General features: G+C 42.2%; 1 protein-coding gene across 3 annotated transcripts in view; it reads left to right on the top strand.

Moving 5' to 3' along the window:
* PTPRG (protein tyrosine phosphatase receptor type G) overlaps positions 1-21,812 on the top strand; it is a 532,225-nt gene that overhangs the window by 338,764 nt on the left and 171,649 nt on the right. For all 3 annotated transcript variants that reach the window (XM_067541509.1, XM_067541517.1, XM_067541525.1), the window contains exon 5: positions 6,618-6,713. In XM_067541509.1, the coding sequence (XP_067397610.1) occupies positions 6,618-6,713 (96 nt within the window). The remainder of the gene's footprint in view (positions 1-6,617; positions 6,714-21,812) is intronic.

The following is a 21,812-nucleotide window of genomic DNA, read 5'->3' on the forward strand; positions in this document are numbered from 1 at the left end:
ACCTGTCTTCTTCCCCAAATCTCACAAGTCTGCTAAAGAATGGCAGTTTCATACGTTGGACATTAGGCGGGCCATTGCCTTCTATGCTGAGAGGACTAAGCCCTTCCGCAAGTCCATGCACCTCTTTGTATCAGTAGCAGAAAAGATGCGAGGGCTGCATGTGTCATCCCAAAGAATCTCATCCTGAATAACCGCCTGTATCCAGGCTCGCTTTGAGCAGGTGAACATCCCACCTCCGACTATCATGACCGTCCGTTCCGCAAGAGCCCAAGTTTAATCATTCCTCTCACAGGTACCAATACAGGACATCTGCAGAGCCGCAACCTGATGGCCGGTTCATACCTTCGCATTCCATTACACTATCGCCCAACAGGCCTGAGACAATGCCTGTTTCGGGAGAACAGTGTTGCGATCAGCATGTCCGTGAACTCTGAGCCCACTTCTGGGGGTACTGCTTGTGAGCCACTTAGCATGGAATGGGCATGAGCAAGCCCTCGAAGAAGAAAAAATGGTTACTGACCTTTTGTAACTCATGTGCTTTGAGACGTGTTGCCCATGTTCATTCCATGACCCCCACTCCTGGCCCTCTGTCGAAGTTACTGGCAAGAAGGAACTGAGAGGGTACAGGGCTGGCAGTGCCCCTTATACCGGTGCACATGTGCACAGCTCCAGAGGGTACTAGAGCCGACCCTGTATATGCCACTAAGGGAAAAATCTCCAACAACAGTACACACGGCGCCCACACGCCTAGCATGGAATGCACATGAGCAACACCTCTTGAAGAACAACAGTTACGAAAGGTTAGTAACTTTATTTCCTGGACTCGGGAAACAGGCTAGCAGCCTACAAAATATACCATGTTTTATTGTGGTATGAGCAACAATCTTTAGGGTTGATGTTACATGGAGGTTTTCACTCTAACCCCCTGTTTTCATTCACTTGTAACGCAGGCTTGATCTTTCCTGTAAAGTGAATCTTTCAATTCAGCTACTTTGAAGTATAAAGGGAGTGAAAAATACAAACTTTTCCCATTATAAGAAAACTCTTGCAACCTACATTGCTTTATAAAACTCTACAACTGAAGCAGTTCTGGGGAGAAGTTTGGCAAGGAAATAAACCTCCTTGGGGAGAATTGCCTCTGAGTGTTCCAGTGAAGTTTTGCTTTGATTTGACTAAGTTAGACACTGAAAATTTCATGCTGCTCATGTATGGTACGGTTTGCATGAGAAATGTTTCAAAGGCATGTAAAATATGCAGCTGAAGAAGCTTGTGCTGCACGTGTGAAATGTTTTGAAGGTCTGTTTAAGCCCCTGCGGACCTTGTAAGTGGTTAAAGAGTTATAAAAGCCTGGTGTAAACCTAGTATTTTGTGCAAGAAGCAACACCGCTCTCATGGCCTATAGGAACTGTCACCAGGGAAGGCTTTTGGCTGTAAAGCTGTCAGGAAAGTTACATGGAATACAGCACTCTGGTGATGTTTGGCCAAATAGTTTCAGATTATGGAATTTATACTTGTAAAGATTGTCAGATTCTTCCAAGTGTGAAGAGGTTCATAGTCTGGGAGAATAAGCTGCTTCTTTTTTTTTTTTTTTTTTTCCACGCCCAAGGTTTTTTCTCAGAATAAAACAATATGCCCCTAGAAAGTTGCATACAAAAGTCTACACCAGGATTACGTAATTTAACTCTCAAACATCAGGGAATGTCACAGTTAAGGTTTCACAGGCAACCTTATCTCTACTCCCTTGTGTGTGTTCTAGTTTTCAATTATTCCATTAGAATAGGATACAATTTGTCTGCAACCTTCAGTACCCCTTTGTAGTATCTTGTAGTCTTGGTCCGTGGGTGCCAGGCAGAGTCCATGGAAGTCATTTATACCTAAACTGCAGAGTACATTGTACATATTAAATATATACCAATGAGCAATAGTGAAAATGTACGGGCATATTTAGGTCACCTCCATATGCAGTGAAGTTAGCTTTTTAGCTAAATGTCTTTTCTCTGAATTGTTCCTAAGGAAGCCTGTGTTGCTGGTAGAAAACATTAGGTTAAAGTGTCGCTCAGTAAAGCTATGCTGGAGTCCAGCTAGCAGGTGTAGTCAGGTGTTGGCTGCGTGTGTTCTTTCCGTGTATATGCTCTCCCAACTCTGCGCAGATAGTCGACACAGCAGACCACGATTGAATTGCCCAGTAAGACCAAAGATCCGTTTCGGTAGTGAAGGCACCCGGCCAGATTTATTGTCAACAAACACGGTCCTAATGCCCTGGCTCAGTGGTTACAGGTATGCTAACGCAGGTATGTTTGTTGCAATGGACTCGGCTCAGTAAATGGCTGGACTCTCCATTTCGCCCTAGACCAGCCAAAGATGCACTCTCTGAGACCTTCTTTTATACACTGATACAAACTGGTAGTGCCCCTCTGATGTGGTTAGATACCACCCTTGGCTTTGTACCCGATGGTTCAATCAAAGCATCTCTAGTCATCATGCTATCATCTTGACCTTGCCTAAAAGAGGGGTCAACGTGTTCCCATTGTCTTTGGGGAGTGGGCTTCTGCCATTCTTGGGATCATGATGTTCTGGTATCACCTTTCTGGAATGTGCTTGCATGAGTTCTGTGCCTAGTACTTAGGAATGTGTTTATTTGCCAGTTCCTATGTACTTACAAGCAGGCTCACAGCTTGACTTTTGCTAACTCTGCTTTATGAAAGCAGAGACCAACTACTTTAGCTCAGGCCTCAGACCTGGGCTATTATACTAGGCCTCATGTCTCAGGTTCTCACTTCCTACTATAGCAGGAGCAGCCGAAGCAGGGACCTTTGGACATTCAGAAAACTTTCTACAGTTTTCACTGGACTTCTCTGCCCTGTGCTGATGGGCTGTTTGTTTCAGCCCTCCCACCCCAGCTTCACCCCACACTTGTCCCTCTTACCTTCTTCTCCCCTGCCTGGTGGTCTTCACCCCAGCTCTTACAATATCCCCTCTCTCTTCCCTTTGCTTTCCATTTAGCTGATCTCCTTCTAACTACCCTCTCTTCCCCTCAAAATAACATCATGGAGCTAACCTGCCACGTGCTATCACTCTGTTCATTCTGCTGGTGTGTTCTACCCCTTCCCGTGCTCTATCTGTCTTGTCTGTTTTGATTGTATGCTCTTTGGAGCAGAGACGGTCGGCAGCTGGGTTTGTACAGGGCCTAGCACAATGAAGCTTGGGTCGGTCCATAGGCCCCTGTGTAATAAACATGTTTAATAATAATACACGAGGCCATTCTGTTAATGAAATACCTATTAAGTATAAAAGAATGAAAACATGCTGCAGGTGTGTCTTAAGCTGTAGAAAAAAGTATATTGTATTATGGGAGGAAGTAGTATGTGATCACATGGTCAAACTGTGTCATAATACGGATGCACAAAGGTATTCACATTCAGTCTTAACTGTGGAATTTTGAGTACTTAACCATGGCATCGTTATCTTACTCTTAACACTGCTTTTGTATCCTGCATGCACATGTAAGTTAAGGCATTTCCTGGAAGACTCTACTCCTAAATTCCTTCCAACCATATGATCATGTAGACATGTTAGTATGTGACAAATGAAAATACTTTTTCATACAATACAGTTCCCCTTGATTTGACTGATGCGGTTAAGAGCACCACCCTCTGTGGAAAGACCTCATGGGAGCTCCATGAAAGTGTTTCAACACATGTGGTAATCAGCGCAGGTATATACTGTTGATTAGACTCTGCACATGCAGTGCTGAGATGGAGAATCTCAACTCGACCATTTTACCAAAGCCATTTGTGCTGTTATCCAAAAATCTATTGTAAAAGTTCATTTTCCTAAAAATATTATGAACAAAGATGGTTTAAAATGATTTTGGCTTATAATGGAACTTGCTAAGCAATACTTTCCTTCATAAACTCTGATGAGGACTGTATATTAAAATATTTTATGTGAGGAATACCCCATTGTAGTCTGTTGGTTTTAAGGGGAAGTAAAATGTAATTTACCATCATCTAGTGAGTTTCTGTCTGTATAAGTTAAATTAAACCTTAAGCATTTACACCTAAAATGAATTGTTTTTAATTTCAACATCAATGAATGGATGTTTCTCAGTCTGTTTGTTCAAGTCAAAAGCTGGCCAAACCTGTAGGCACCACATTTGTAAGACACTGCTAGAATCTTGGAGCTCTGCAAATACACTGGGAAGCTCAGGTCTGGGAGGGGAAAAAAACCACCTTCCGTCTCTCCCAGGCGAGAGTATTTTCCAGTGGATTTTTGCAATTGTCATGTACCATGTCATGAAATGTCGTTTTCTTTCTTCATTTCCACTGTTCGAGATTGCTCCCATCTGGGCCTCTTCTTTTCTCCCTATGATGAGGTTTCATCAGATGCGCAGGTGCTGCCATAGTATTACACCTTTAGAAGCAGTGTAGGCTGCCAGAAGCCTGGGAATCACTAAACATCTCTGGTAACTCTCCCAGGAAGATAATTAAGATTTATTTTTCATTTTGAGGAGGCTGACTGTGCCTTTGATGTGGTTGTTGTAGAAACATGCCTATTGAGGCAGCATGATGCCCTGCCATGCACAAAGCTGTAGAAAGCAGGGGAGAGCGCTGATACCATATACAGAAGCTATGGTAGGGTTTGTTCCACGGCGTGATCTCAGAAGAGCACAAGCCATCTGTCAGAATCTTCAGAGAACATGGAAGGGTAAAAATGTCAGAACCAGCACTTACATTGCCTGTATTACTGTAGGTCTTTCGAGGCCCCAGTTGGGATTAGGGGCTGACAGAATTGGGCTCTGTACAGATGCATAGTAAGAGACAGTCTCTGTTTTCAAGAGCTTACAGTCTAAATAGAAAAGACAGGCAAAGGACACGGTAAAGAGACTTGCCCAAGGTCGCCCAGAAGGCCAGTGACAGAGTTAGGAATAGAAACCAGGTCTCTTGATTCCTCATCCAGTGCCCTAGCCACTGTAACACCCTGCAGTCACCGTGGTGACTACAGTCAATGTCATGAATAGGTGTGAATTAAGCCCATCCACTTATTTGCAGAAGAATTGTACCGAGCAGCGTTTGTAACTCACCCCTGCAACCATATGTAGTACTCAGTCTCAGAGACCAACTCTGACACACGCAGGTCGGACTGAGTTTCTGCTCACTGTCCAGAGCAGACGAGAAACCTAAGAACATACAAAACAACAACTTAATAGTAAGATAAAGATACAGCACCATCTGTTGGAGGAGGTGTTGTCTGCACTAATCATTAGACATGTTTTAGATTGCCAGCCCTTCAGGGCAGAGATTGTCGTTTATCTTTGTACAGCACCCAGCACAGGGGTTCTCAGGCACTACCATGATATAAATGTGACTTCTACTAATAATAAGCGTTTATGAATACAACAGCAGTTAGTCCGCGCAGCTGGCTGTAGAGAATGGAGGCTGTCCAGTGTTTCTGCCTTTCTGTGCTGACCTAATTTATGGTGCTTGTTTGAAAAAAGAAAAAGAGAATGAGGATAGATCTGCAGGAGATTTTATGGAGTAAAGCTGTGCCCTGGCTCTTTACATAAACCGCTATCCCCACTGCTCAATATTTTGACTCCATTACCCCTATATTGTACCTGGTTGCAGTTAAGGGTTTTGCTTGAGTATTATATTTAATTTTTTATTTATGTTGCAATAGTGCCAAAGAGCCTGTCACGAATCAAGACCCCATTGCGCTAGGTGTTATACAAACACAGAACAAAAAATGGGCCCTGTCCCAAGGAGTTTACAATCTAAAAGCATGTCGACACTTCAAGCACTACAGTGACACAGCTGCAAAGCTGCTGGTACGCTGCTGTAGCATAGACAGCAATGGAAGAGCTTTTTTTGTTGCTGTGGTATATCCACTCCCTCAAGATGCAATAGCTAGATGGATGGAAGAATTCTTCCATTGACCTAACTGCATCTACAATGGGTGTTAGGTCGACTTAACTACGTTGTACAGGGCATGACATTTTTTACAGCCCTGAGCGATGTTGCTAGGTTGACCTAGTTTTTAGTGTAGACCTGAACTCAGTAACCTAAGCATGCTGTCTTACTTCAGTCATAATTCTTCCATATGCTGGAGGCAAATCTTGTGATGTTTAACTTAAATCAGGGGAAAGTATGGCATTAACTGACAGCCCTAATTATCAGAGGCTCATAAAAATGCATTGATACCGATACTCTTTTTTTTTTATCTCGTGAATTGCTTTAGAAATAAAAAAGTGACGCCACAGATTAAAATGCTGCTTTAAAAAAACCAGAAACCCTTAAAGATTAACTTGTTGTAATAGAACTGGAGAAAAGCCTGTAATGAATAAAGGAATGTGAACATGCTGGCAGAAAATTTGGGTTTGCCCTCTAAGTGGGCTGGCTGTTTATCCATTGGTTTGTTATTAAAATGCATTGCATTGAATCTGTTACCATCCCAGTAAAGCAGCCCTGCCATTAATCAAAATGCTAGTTAAAGGAATTCTGCTGTGTGATATTGTTTGTCTCAGATTTGTAACATCTGATCTAAAGGCAGCACTGTATGTTGCCTCAGTTAAAAGTGACATGAATAGACAATTCATTTGATTGTGTTAATTTTTACAGATGCAGATTTACTTCTACAATCCTGATGACTTTGACAGTTTTGGAGCAGCAATTTTAGAAAACCGGGTAATAGGAGCTGTGGCTGTGTTTTTTCAAGTAAGTTAAACAGTGGCTAAAGTACTAAAACCAAAGAGTTTTCCCATTATTTTTTATTCATTAAATTGTTTCTTATTTAATGGATGCATCTGTTTTCTCATTCACACCTGTCTAAATGAAAGATATTTCATATTGTCTATTGTGTGATTTAAAATGTAAATAAGTATGTTTAGAAACATAATGAAAATTTTTGCATGAATTATTCTGATTTTATATCAACTTGACTGGTGCACAGATTGGAGAGCACATTTATCATGGAACTTACTTTGCTGCTGAAGCATGTTGCTCAGGTTTTCAGAATATTAACAGACTGATGTAAAAGTGCTTCTGTTTGGAGAAAATTTTAAACTCAGACATAATTTGCCAGCAGATTAATCAATACCTCCAGTCAATTTTTCTGTAGTAATCTCTTATTCTAAATTGCCATGGTAACAAGTTCTTCAGGAGACCATATTTCCAACTCTGTGAATTTACGCATTCCTTTTCCAAAAATGTATTTTCAGTAAGTTCTTTTGATGGTTCGGCACACTTGAGAACTGCAGTCCTTTACAGAGACTGCTGCGTGTGATGGTTGGCAGGTCAAGTCAAATTGAGCAGTGTGGGATTTTTTGTCACGTTCCATCAGAAGAGAGGTTTTCGTTTTCTGACTGGAGGGAAAATTGAAGAGCGTGTGCTGGAGCAACTTTATACCACTGGGCTGTCAGAATAGTATCTAATGAACAATGTGAAACAACTAAAGGTGTTCCTTTTTGAGAAGAAAAACAAAACTCATGGTACATCCTGTTTCTCTAACGGGTTTCAGGAGCATCTCACACCTTTGGGAAAGTAAGAGGCTTTGTCCTGAGGAGTAGATTGACCTTTTTATTACTCTTGTGAAGCTGAATAAAACATATGACGTGCGACTTTAAGAACAGGTCATTCTGTTCAGTTGAAAGGAAGATGGCATGAGTTTACTCCTGTGTCCATCTTCTTTATGTTAAATGGGCAGACCTGGCTTCTTGCCCAAAGCAAATATGGCTTATCTTCTCCTTTTCACTGATTTTGAATAGAGGCCATGGAAGGGGGGGGAGCAGAGCCTCAGTTGGTATAAATTGTCATACTCCATTGGCTTGACTTCAGTGGAGCTATGCATGTGTAATGTTGCATGGTTAAGTACTGAAAATTCCACAAGATTTTATGTTAAGGTTGAAGTCAATGGAGCTGTGACAGTTTATCTCAGTATAGCATAGAATCATAGAAGATTAGGGTTGGAAGGGACCTCAGGAGGTCATCCCCCTGCTCAAAGCAGGACCAACCCCAACTAAACCATCCCAGCAAGGGCTTTGTCAAGCCGCACCTTAAAAACCTCTAAGAATGGAGATTTCACCACCTTCCTAGGTAACCCATTCCAGTGCTTCACCACCCTCCCAGTGAAAAAGTTTTTCCTAATATCCAACCTAGACCTCTCTCCACGGCAACTTGAGACCATTTCTCCTTGTTCTGTCATCTGTCACCGTTGAGGTCAGCCTAGTTCCATCTTCCCTGGAAACCCCCTTCTGGTAGTTGAAGGCCACTATCAAATCCCCCCTCACTCTTTTCTTCTGCAGACTAAATAAACCCAGTGCACTCAGCCTTTCCTCGTAAGTCGTGCTCCAGCCCCCTAATAAGCAAGCATCTGTCTCAAGATCACCTGGAATATAACAGCCTGTCTCATGCCTTGACATGAGTGTGCTACAGAAAAAATAGACCAAATTGGATTTGGTCCTGAATGAATGAGGAATGTATCTAGAAATATTGTAGTTACAGGCTGTAATACACCACATACACAATATAAATCTGTGTGCATGTGCATATAATGGGTGGGGAGCGACTACATCCCATTGTAGTGCTCTGAGACAATGCTGGGAAACAATAACTGATTGAGCGCTCTGGTCACAGCAACTACACATAGTTGCTGTAGAGTATCCCTGATTAGCAAGAGCTGTGTCTAACTGGTAGATTAGGAGGGGCTGAGGAGAGCTCTGAAGGCTCCTTTGCCCATTACCCAAGAGGTGGAAAAGGCACAGGAAGTGATCCGGGGCGGGGGCAGGGAGAGAAATTTTTGTTTTCAAATGTCTCTAAAAATTCACTGCAATTATTTTTTGTATTCCTCCCCCTGCAAAACCAGGTGCCTCTGCTTACGATGAGTCCCACTTGACAGAGCTCAGAGGGAGCCATAAAACCCACTAAAAATAATGGAAGATAATGCTTTAATATTGTAAAACATCCCGATTTTAAGCAAAACAACGAGGGTTCTGGGGCACCTTAAAGAGTAACAAATGTATTTGGGCATAAGCTTTCGTGGGCAGAAACCCAAGATGCATCGTGCATCTTGCATCCGACGAAGTGGGTTTCTGCCCAAATACATTTGTTAGTCTTTATGGTGCCCTGGAACTCTTATTGTTTTGCTGACACCAGACCTACATGGCTACCCCTCTGGATCCCGATTTTAAGGTATCTTGAGCCCTCTTAAGACCACAGTTGAGTCTTGTGGCTCTTTGCGGGAAGCTGGGAATCCACATTTTCCAAGTTTCTAGCCCTGCAGAGCCACGAGATGTTCAGCTTTAATGACATGACAGCGGTATGATGATGCAGCTGAGCTCCTGTGCTGCAGGAGCCATGAAATCTGATGAATGCTCTCCCACATCTCTTCCATGGAACGGGACTCTAAGCCAAACCTGGGGCGTAGTGACCTGATGACAGGCCTGCCTTGTCCTTGCAAAGAAACTTTTCTCCTCCTCATTTTTCTGCCTCCTCGTTTGAATTATAACTCAGTTCTGTAATACTGATTCATGCTTTGGATCTGCCTGAAGCATAGCTTCGGGGTAGCTGTACAAAAGGATGACAAGTCACCTGGGAAAACTTCTACCTATGTGGGCCCCGATCCTGCAAAGATTTAAACTTGTGCTGAATTCTCTGCAGCTGGAGTAGCCCCATTAACTTCACTGTGAAGCGTGACAGCTGCAATCTTGGCCAATGGCAGCGATTGAACTTGGGAAGCTTTAGAGCTGAAAGCATGTGTCCTGACCTAAAGAGCCACAGTACACAGCTGTTGGCTGGACCAGACTTGTGTCCTCTGTGAATCAGGGATGCATGACCCATGCTGACCAGTGGGTTACATATGCATGTGTGAGAATTTTTGCAGGATTGGAGGTTTAGGAGTTAGGGGATAGGGAAATTATTAAATATGGAACTTCTGTATTTCAGTGGTTCTGAATGGAGAGAAGCAGCTTCAGATGACCTTTGCAATCTGACTTGAGACAAAGTAAACAGCTGTAAAATTAAAATTGATATCCCCAAGGAGAGTAAATAGTAATTAACCTTTGCGAATCATGCTGCATATCTAAATAGGAAACACCCCTGACTCTGAAGGCTGCTTCTCTACTCATTGGGCGTCCGTTGTGGTTGTAATCTCAGCTGCATATTGTATGCTGGGGCATATCGCAGAGAGGGAGCTAGTGAATCCTGATTTAGAAAGACTGAAAAAAGAAAAAAAAAAAAAAAAAGGAAGAGAAGGTTTCCCACTCTGCTACTAGGTGCTGAATGTTCCTCTTAACACTGCGCGTTGGGGCGTTATGCAAATAACCTTACTTATGCTGATGTTTTAAATAACTGCTTGTGAGTAGTCATCTTGAAGAATGGTTCTCTAACTTGTGGCAAGAAAATTCCAAGATGTGCCTGTCTGCTCTTTGTGTAGTACTTCTTGCCCTTCAGACATTGGACTCAGTGTCCAATTGGTTTTTGTCTAATAAATAGACCCCCCTCTCTCTCTCTCGTCGTCATCTAGGAATATGTTTCTAAATGCTGGATTAATTATGGGACAAAGCTTGTTTTTTAATACAAAAGAAAATAGGTATTATTCAATTTTGCCACATACATATTGTATCATGTAATTGATTTGCTAGGGTTTTTCATTAAATGAAGGCCTGAATTATTTCGAAGGTTTTAATGCAGTGTTGGACTGGATTTGTGTGTGTACCACACTGAATTTATGGTCTGGCAGGTATTTTATGCTTGACTGATATTCACAAATGTTCCTTCTAAATTCAGGTTCCCCAGTAAGTGAATATTATACTGAGCTATATAATTATTGGTGAAACATTAAATAATTAAGAACCCTTCTTTTCCTCCTTTTTAATAATTTAACTTAGACCATATAAGAATTTTCCTTATTGAATTCATTACGTTTCAAGGGCACTTTCCAAGTATAGTCCATTGAATCTGAACTTGACTAAATTGAAGCTATTACAACTTTGTTGTAATGAGTGCTGATGACATCTGCACTTTTCTCGTTGCTTGCAGCATAGACTTTATCTCAAGCCTTATTATTATTATTTTAAATGTTGTCAGGGTAGTTGACCTCATGAGTGAATAAAATTACAAGGTTAAGTCAAATGAAACATTCTTGCAAGCAGCAAATATTCACAGGTGTTAATCTCAGTTTGTTTTTAGTGGTGGTTATACTCCTGAAAAATGCTTCTCTAAAAATACCACTATTGGGAATTCCATGTTTATTGTTTCTCAAGGACTCCATATCAGATTTTCTCAGTTTGCAAGTAAAGCAGTGGTTTTTTTCTAACTGCCAGACTGCAGTCTCAAACCGGGATCTGAAAGCCAATGTTGTGCATTTGCTTTGAAATCCCCCCTGTGCAGAGGGACAGCATGAGGCCTGTGCACAATTTGTTTGACTTGAGCCCTGATCAGCCTTGATCAAATTTCACCCTAGCATCTTGGTAAGTAATTCTGTTGGAGATGCACAAGTTAGGAGAGAATCCAGCTTACTGTCCCATGAATGAGTTGGCTCTGTGCTCCTAAAAGAAGTAAAAACTCATTTTGTCATTAAAGAGTAGCCAATTAATCTCCTTGGATGCATAGGGAGCAGACAAAGACATACATACATCCTCTCGTAGTGCATAACACCAAAAGTCACATCACAGTGTGCAGTACAAGCACAACACCTGGGAATAATTGGGCAGCAATCTTCCACACACTTCCAACACACAGCCTTGAGAAGCCCGCCATACTGCATCCTAGCCAGTCAGCCACATTGTCAAACCACATTTGTGCCAGGTGCCTCTGGCACCAACCCCTGCAAAACTTGTTTCGGCAGTCTTCATCTGCTCCCAAGTTTGCTTTGTCTGATTGGCATGATGATATCAGGTATCACTCCAGATACGCTGTAAATTTGGGCGATTAAACTCCTCATTAGTCATACAGGAGGTACAGCTAATGCGCATCAGTTGCTGTAGCGTTTCAGTTTGAAAGCAGAAAGTCTCTTAGGCTATGTCTGCACTACCACTTAACGTCGGTCGGTATCACTTATGTCGCGGTCAGGGGTGTGAATACGTCTCCCCCCATCCTCGAGCAACAGAAGTTCTACCGACCTAAACACCGGTGTGGACAGCGCTATGTCGGCAGGAGAACTTCTCCCACCAACACAGCTACCGCCACTCCTTGGAGGTGAATTAAGTTGATGGGAGAGCTCTCTCCCCTCGGCTTAGAGTGGCTACACTAGAGAGCTTACAGCGACACAGCTTTAGAATAGCCATAGCCTTGATAGCCTGTTTCCTTAGCATCCAAGTCTCGCATATATATATAGCAAGATGCTGAAGGTATCATAGCAGATACAGTGAGGGAAAAAGGTGCCACTGTTCTGACCATAGTCAAGAAAAATACCGTGCATGTGAGGGAATATGGTCAGTGCTAACACGCAGGCAGCAGTAGATTTCACTCCGCTCATGGTGGAACATGTCCATGCTGTTTTTGACTTTCCTTTTCACTTAATGCAGCCCACCTCACTGGTGCAGGTGCAATGCCCGCGAGGCAGTATAGCGGCACTGGGGGGGATGATTTCGAAGTCCCTGTGGCGATGAAGGATTGATTAGGTTCAGTATCCTTTTTGTGTGCATGGCTCGAGCGTGGCTGGGACGCAGTACTCCGCAGTTGAGGAACGCAAGGCGAGACTGGTGGGTCGGAGTGTTTTGGGGTCGGCGCCCCATTTAATCAATGGCCAATTTGTGGCATACACAATCACATTTATTTTTCAGCTTCTTGATGTGCTCTTTGAATGTCAGGGTTTGGTCTAACATGGATGTTTCTACTGCTGAGGGATTGTACCATCCCCTGATAGCTAGAGCTGAACCTACCCACACACTTTTGGTGTGCAGCTGTTATTAGCAGTGCCAGTTTAGCCAGGATCAAAAGGTAGATAACAGCGTTGCCACAGGTTACTAAGGGGTGAGGAGCACTTGGACCTTTCCGTCTCCTCCCTCCCATTGGGGCCATGAAGCCTACAGCAGTTGGACCATCAAGAGGGGAGGTAGATGGCTTTAGAAGCTAGTCACCTGCATATTCTGCTTCTTTTAAAGAGCTCTTCAGTATCTCTCCCAGCAGAATGAGGTGGTGGAAGGGAGGGCAGGGAAACTGCTGCCCTCAACTGCCAGAGGTTGTGGTGGGTAGACTTGGTCAACATTTTTCACTTGAAATGGGGTTTTTTTTTTCAATTAAAAGGTCTTTTTCCTCATCAGGGCAACTTCCATGAGAAATGTCCGTATTTCATGTATCTTTTCAGGTTTCCATTGGAAAATCAAGAGCAATCAACTGAAGATTTTTGGCTGAAAATGGAGAAAATGTTTCGGGCTTTGGTTGGGAAAAATAATTCATGTTCGAAAATAATTCGTATTTGGGGCTTTCTTTTTTTTTTTTTTTGATGAAAACTCAATATCTGATGAAGGAAAATTTGGATGAAAAGGAAAACTGTCATGTTTTGTTCCACTCAGTGGACCAAAAAACACTTCCTCACCTGCTCTAACTGTAGGCCTTACAGCCTTTAGTTGTTGGTGTGAAGACTCCCTGAGGGGGGTTGAGAGCTCAAGCCCTTTCTCCTGTCTCATTACAGATGTGTTCTCAACCCAGCCATTTGCAGTGGCCCCACTAATTTCTATAGCAGTGCGCAGAGAGGCGCTGCAGTGCGGTGCGCTACCTTCCGCGTTCCAGCGGCCTGTCCTCACAGCAGCGGGACTGTTCTGTGCTTCTATTTTAGATCATCTCTGAAAGATGGCCTGTGAGTCTCTGTGGTTAATGAGCTTATTGTAGGGTCATGAATTAATCAGATAGCAACCATAAAAAGGGCATTCAATGCTGATTATAAACCTAGAACTGGTGGGGGAGGGAGGGGAAGATATGTTTTAAAACCATTATGTACTGAGTGTCACTTTTACCTTGCTATTTGGGTCATTCAGTCTATAACCCTATAATGATTTCAAAGTGAATTTACTGCTAGTGAAAGATGCTTGATTCCTTTTATCTATTATACTTCTAGCCAGAAGTCCTCCATTTATCGACAGAGCTGGGAGGGCACATGCAGTGGCTGTGCATACTTCCTTCCTTCCATGGCTCAGCCGGTGCTCCTCACAGCTGACAAGCTGAGAGATGTCTTGGGGTTCCAGTGATAGGGTTAAAATCACTGGCCTTTCTGTTGAGACTGCCAGTCTAGATGGTCTGTAGAGTGTTGTAGCCCTGTCGGTCCCAGGATACTAAAGAGACAAGGTGGGCAAGGTCATATCTTTCATTGGACCAACTTCTGTTAGGGAAATAGAGAACCTTTTGAGATACAAAAAGCTCTTCTTCAGGTCTGGGAAAGGTACTCTGAGCTTCACAGCTCACAATACAAGGTGGAACATGATTGTTTAGCATAGGTGGTTAGCACAAATTTTAAGGTAGAGTGGCCCGTTAACACCTCTGCAGTCATAGGACAAAAAAGGGGGAGGGTTCGTGGGTTCCAGCTTGTTGGATTTATGGCTTCTTACAACAATCTTGAACCCACTAACCCCTTCTCTTTTTGTCCTATGCCTGCAGAGGTGTTGGATGTATGGCTTACTACAACAAGCTGCCTTGTGTCAGCCGAACTCTCTAATGTACCCCAGGCCTCAGCCTCTACTAGGTCTCGATTCAGCACAGCACTTCAGTGCAGGCTTAATTTAAATGCTTAAATTCAGTGGGACTATTTATGGGTTAAACGAATGTTTACGTGCTTTGCGGGATCAGGGCCTCATTTACTGTGGTGTGAGCTGGGTGTGACCTGGCAACCAGGCCACAAATCCCCTTAGCAGTCCTTCAGCCGGCCACTCCTATTAGTTCAGATAAAAGGTATGTACAAATCACATTTAAATGAATAGTAACATGGATTAAATGCATTCAGGCTTGCTGCGCTGCTTTTTTTTAACCGTATCACAATATAATTCATTGCACACTTCACTACTTGCTTTATTAAAGCCAAACTGAAATGTGTTCAAAACAAACATATTGCTTTTGCATTTGAAATATTCATCTTCCGAGCATACAGTAGATTCATTATAGTGGAGAGTACTTCAGCCCTTGATTACTGCTGTGAAAAGACACAATACTGAATCCCTAAGCACCCGTTATACATTTGATAGCTCAGAAATTCAGGAGGAGGTAACAGAACTCTTATTTCTACAAGGAGGGTATATAAATCTATTTTACCATTTAAAAAGAAAACAGCGGTGATTAGTTATTGTATCTCAGGTAGCTAAACAAATATAGAAGATCAAAGAAAAATGAGTTTTTAAAACTGTTTTTAGAAATGCTTTTCGCTGTGTAAGTATCGCCATAGTGATGAATCATGCTGGTATCTCGACAAGAGCATCAGCTTCAGTCATGTAGGGCCAGATTTTTAGAGAGATTTTAGGCCCCAAAAGATGCAGATAGGCACCAAAGGTGGAATTCAGAAGGAGAACTGACATGCTGCAATCCTGAGGGTTGCCATGCCCCTGCCGCCTGGTGAAATTCCCTATACAGAATTAGGCACCTGAGAATGGGTTTCACAGAAGCCAGCACGCTGAGCCAGGGATATGCCGAGGAGAGGCATGCGGCCTAAACACAGCCCTCACAAGGTGGTAGGCACCTAACTCCGGGCTGGAGGGAGTGCCGGCTTCTGCTCGGGAGTCACAGCTGTGAACCCTCTCTTGGAGTCGTGTACCTACGCCAGGTCAGCTGTTTTTCAAGAAAAACAGTGGTGGTGGGTGGTTCTGCCACCCTTATACCTGTTAACCCAGTGGTTAGAGCCCTCACCTAGGACGTGGGAGACCATAGTTAAACATTCCTACCCTGCCTGATGTAGAACATAGACTTGACCTTGAGTGTCCCAGCTTGCGGGCGAGTGCCCTAACCACTGGGCTATGAGGGATCCCAGGCCTGGGCTCTCAACCTCTCCTGTTGAAGCAGTTCCACTGTGTATAAAAAAATAAATATTCATTGGGCCAGAGGGAAAGTGAGGATGGCTCTATAGTCCAGTGGTGAAGGCGCTCACCTGGGATGAGGGAGACCCAGGTCTCAGTCCCCCTCCTCCAATCAATATCTAAAAGAAGTGCTAAGATCACAGGAGGTCATAGTGGTCCCTTCAGGCCGTGTGATCTATGAGCTTCTAAACAGGATGGATCATCCTAAAAACACAAATACACCAAATCTTCTATGATTTGTTTGTGTATCAGATTTGATGTATAAAACATTCATTTTGTGAATAGCTGGAGGATGAAGGGGTGATCAGGAGCAGCCAGCATGGATTTACCAAGAACAAATCATTCAAAACCAGCTTGATTTCCTTCTTTGACAGGGTAACTGATTTGGTGGATAGGGGGAATGCGGTGGACATAATATACGTAGACTTCAGCGAGACTTTTGACACAGTCCCACATGATACTCTGATAAGAAAGCTGGAGAAATGCGGGCTCCACAGAACTACCCTTAAGTGGATACATAATTGGTTAAACAACCGGCAAAGAGTAACTAATAATGGAATGATGTCAGGTTGGAGGGAGGTCTCCAGTGGGTTTCCACAGGGATCTTTTCTGGGTCCGGTGTTGTTTAACATCTTCATAAACAACCTGGATGAAGGTATAGGGCGCATATGGATCACACATAGCTAGGGAGCTTGCCAATACTTCAGAGGAGAGAGCTAAAATTCAGAGGGATCTTCATAAATTGGAGACCCTGACTGAGCTATAGACGACAAAATTAAATTCAACAAAGACAAACGTAAGGTGCTGCACTTCGGGAAGAAAAAACAAATACACAAATACAAAATGGGGGGAAATTGGCTTGGTAGCAGCACTGCTGAGAAGGATCTGGGAGTTGTGGTGGATCACAACCTCAACATGAGTCAGCAATGTGATGCTGTTGCAGGGGGGAAAAAAACGAAGAAAAGCAAATGCAATTTTAGGTCGCATTAACAGAGGCATAGCATGCAAGTCCCAGAAGGTGATAGTACCATTCTGCTCGGCGCTGGTTAGGTTCACCTTGGAGTACTGTGTCCGATTTTGGTCACCAATGTATAAAAAGGATGTAGAGAAACTGGAAAGGATCCAGAGGTAAGTGATAAAGAAGGTCAAGCTGCATGAGCAAAGGCTGAAGGAATTGGGTACGTTTAGTTTGGAAAAGAGGAGATTAAGGGGGGAGGGGAGGATGTGATAGTGGTCTTCAGATACTTGAAAGGCTGCGATAAAGAAGATGGAGAAAAGTTGTTCTTTTTTGCTGTACTGGCTGGGACAAGAGGCGATGGACTACAAGAACTACAGCATAGAAGATTTAAATTAAATCTCAGGGAAAACTTCCTAACAGTAAGAACAGAAGGACAATGGAATAGACGGCCTCAGGAGGTTATGGAAGCTCCTTCACTGGAGATTTTCAAAAGGAGGCTGGATAGCCATCTGTCTTGGATGGTTTAGACACAACAAATCCTGCATCTTGGCAGGGGGTTAGACTAGATGACCCTGGCAGTCTCTTCTAACCCTATGATTCTCTGATTCTAAGATACACACTGTTAATAGAGCTCTGCAGGTGTATTTTTCTAAGAAACAGCTTGTGAGATACTGTAATAAAAAGTTACAGTTCAAAGGTGCATCTCTACAGAAGGAAAAAAATCTTCTTACATTTAGAGTACATAGTTGCAGAGAAAATGATTAAAATATAGGCCTTAAAAAGAAGAGATCTTACCCTACAAAGAGTTTAAATGCCAGATCCTGAGATGTACTGAATATCCTCAACTAGTGTTGGTTTCAGTAGGCAGAAGGCACTGAACTGTTCCCAAGATTTGTTTACGTGGATTAAATTTTAACATGGGTGCCTAAAGTTAAGCACTAGACCTGAACCAAAATGTTGAGCTGAAAACTTTTTTGTTGGAAAAATTAGGATTTGAATGAAACGAACATTTTTATGGAGAACGTCTGCTTTTCTTGAAACTTTTCCCTCAGAAAATTCTGACTAAAAACATGGGTTTTTTGTTCATTTTTATCAACGTTTTCTGGAGGGGGTGGATCGGACGCGCCATTTTCCAACCAGCTCAATTAGGTACCTATATAAATGCAATAATAATTTTGGTGTTTCCTGACTTCTGAGTGCTTAACATTTGCAACTGTCTCTTAATGTCGTATCTTCGTATGGAAGTGCCCCATTGAGGGAAAGTTTTAGTTTTAAAACAAATATCTAGGGCTGAGATTTAAAATTAATAATTAGAAAAGCCTAAATCCTAAAGCTATATTTTAGCTCCTAAATAAGTAGCCTGATTTTCCAGAATGCTCAGCAAACACCCATTTAAACCTTAATTTAGTTGCGAAGCTTCAGAAATTCTTTTGATGCAGTGGAAAATAGTGAAGCTACGAACAGTGCCAGGGTTACTTTGCACCGACTCCCTAGAGCCCAGAATCTGAGTTTTTGCAAAGCCCTCTCTAAAGACTTGATCCCATACACCTCACACAAACAAAACTCCTATTCATCCTCAGAGGAGTGTGGGTTTAGGCTGTATTGTTTGGGGCTGTGCATTTCTGGTGATTATCCTTTAGAGGTAGCTGATGGTTCTCAATTTAGAAGGACTGTGATGAGCATGGTTGGAATGCAGTGATGTTCACAGTATGTCTGAGTGAGAGAAGGAGATAGGCAGACTGACAGGACTGCTGAAACTGACCATTCTTGGAATCAAAGGCATCTCTCTGCTTATGCTTGCCTGTGTTCTGCCAACAGGCATTTGCTATCTCTAGATCATGATGGCGGCAGACTGCTGTGTTGAAACTTCTCTATCCACAAGCTGACTGTGCAGTGCAGAAAGATAATCTACCTTATGTGCACTTATCTTCCACAAGGCCCACTCTCCTTTCCCCTGCTTTATAAACGGTTCATGGTATTTTTCAATAGGGCACAGGAGTATGAAACTCACGACCATGAACAGATGACCTCCAGAACGTAAAACCTTCAATTAAAGCCTGGTGGTAGGATCAGACGTTAAAAGCACATACTCTATCCCCAGAGTGACAGGATGCAGTTCTCTCTACTGTGTTAAGCAAAATAGCAGAATGCACAGTCCATCTTTGGGCTTGATTTTTATTTATTTTTTTTAAATCTCAGGTACATCTACATAAAGGCAATCTATCCATAATCAAAGAAAGGAATAAACTGTGCGTTGTCTTTAATTCACTGTAGCTATCTCTTTAGGTTCTAATGCTTATTAAGGTCTGTGTGGGGATGGGAACAATAACCTTAGACTTTCATTTCTCTGTTTCTGGTGTGTTAACAGAGTGGGTAACTTACAGTGGTGACTGGTTGTCTAATGACTTTCTGCTATTCCCTGCTTTTAGTGAGACAGCATATTCCATCGCTCTGATTTTTTAAATGAAAACGCCAACATTACTGATGATAGGAATGGAGAACTGTAAGCTGTTTTAGTACTGAGAAGACTTGATTTAGATTTGAATCCACCTCTAATATTTGATGGGGGGTATCTTCTCTTCTTTTAGAGCATTGAGCTAACTCTCATTTACGCTAATGAACCTGTCATGAGCATCACAGAGAGTATAGACTCCCATGCTCTTGCACTTTAATGTTCCTTTGCATGTCAGAATTGTTGTCTTTTAGTTTATGGCATATCAATGTTTTTGACTTGCAGCTTCTTTGCTTTTACAAATTATTATTAATCAATTAATGCAATATTAATAATTCCTACTGGGATGACATTTGTTTTTTGACTTATATCATTGACTTACATCTTAATTTGTTACACTGAATTACTTTAATTATCCCCTTATATTTTAAAAGATGTTCTGTTTTTGAATTATTCCCCTTAAAAACTCATTCAGCATGAGTTTATATCTTAATTTTTTCTTACTGAGTTGCTCTTTTGTTTGTTTTTGTTTGTTTGTTTGTTTGAAATGCTGGGGATTGGAGTTAGCATAGGAATATTTATAGTGGGACAAGGTGGGTGAGGTAATACCTTTTATTGGACCAACTTCTATCCAAAGAAAGAAGCTTTCAAGCTGCACAAAACTCTTCTCCAGGTCTCAGAGGTGAGATGTTCAGTGTGTCACAGCTAAATACAAGGTGGAACCGATTATTTAGTGTCTATTATTTATAGTGTCTTTTAATGGCAGCATCCTAAACATAGTAATTTGTTTCTCTGTAAATTATGAATGTCTTGCCTTTAATAATAGAAATTAATTTTGTGGTCATACAGTAAAAAATCTTTAAATTGATAGAATATACTTCATGGGTGTTTCGTTAACAGACGCCTGCTACCTATATTTAGATGTCTAATATGTAAAAATTGCAGTAGTCAATCATAGCAGTCCTATTATCTCACACCCGGTGTGGTTTAGGGAAGATTGATAACCAGGATGCCTGCTGATTATAATGATCAGAATAAAAGAACAGATTAGTTAGCTATTCCCTAACTACAGCAGCCCTTAATGCTGCTTGCATTTTATGCTTTGTTAACAAATTACAATTTCAGACTGTTGAAGCTTTTGTCTCACTGAAAGAGATTTTTAATGCACCACTTTAAAACACAGGCGCGCACGCGCACACACGCACTGTAGACCAAGAAACGGCAATGCTGCCTTCCTTAATAGTCTAGCTCCACAATGAGAGGTCAAGGAACTCCCGCACTGAGAGCACAGAGACCTGTCAATCATCTGTGGCCCCTGTTAATATAAGGTTCACACCCCTTTCGTGCTCCTCTTTGTGTCTTTGGCACTACAGGGTTGGTGGACTCCACCTGTTTACTCTGCATCCCAAAGATCCCTTTCTCCTCCCCTGGGACAATCAGCAAATTACAGTGGTATTTAAACCTGATCCTGTTTTGTTTCAGAGACAGAAGAAACGGACAGAACCTTGAAATAAAGCATCCTCTCTCTATTCAAGTATCAGAGCTTATGCAGAGTCTCGATAGAATGGGTCTTAGTTACAAAGGCTGAAGGATGGTAGTTGTACCTGTAAGAGTCTGTCTATCCCTTTCACTGTGTTCTCTTGCTCAGTTCATGGCCAGCCACTCTGTGGAGAGGAGCTTTTTCATCTCTTCTCCTAAACAGTCTGCCCTGGTTCCAGATAATTGTTTTATGTAGGTTCAGTCCATCTCCCTGCGCTCCCCACTCAAGCCCCCATTCTGTGTAGTCACCTGAAGATCATGCTCAGATCACGCCACACAAAGCCTGCGCAATAGGACTTCATATGGATGAAGTGTAGAGAAGCTTGGGAGGTGAAATCCATCTACTCCAGCCAGTAACCACAGATCTCCAGTCCATCCCTGTACTGCCCTGCGTGGGGGTGGGGGAGTCTTACGCGCTGAACAGTGGAGGGATTTGTATAACCTCAATTTCATCCTCTGCGTCTGCAATTAAACTTGTCGAGTCTTCAGATGTCTCTGGCTACCAGTTAGTGTAATGGCACATTTTAAGTAAAGATGGGTTCAGAATCTATTCTTAAATGATTATCTGGTTCTGCTTTGAGTCATAAAAGAGACATCAGTTGTAAAGTCTGGATACATAAGGTATATGGGTAAAATTGCCCTTTGCCTTTAGATCTTTAAAAATGTAATCTTCTGGCTCAAATGAGAAAGTTATTCTTATTAAATGGAGGTTGTTCTGCCTGAAGAAATATTACTGCAGTTCTCAAATCTACAGATGCCAAGTTTCTGCTAGTATTGGCTATAATAAACAATGAAAGAAGCAGATAGTATTTCTTGGGTAGCACACCAAATGTTATAAAACTCATCTTGGACAACAGGTTATACATTTTTAA

Source organism: Emydura macquarii, unplaced genomic scaffold (genome assembly GCF_026122565.2).
Source record: "Emydura macquarii macquarii isolate MOO-44397 ecotype Brisbane River unplaced genomic scaffold, CSIRO-AGI_Emac_v2 contig_71, whole genome shotgun sequence".
In the NCBI taxonomy this organism is placed as follows: Eukaryota; Metazoa; Chordata; order Testudines; family Chelidae; genus Emydura; species Emydura macquarii.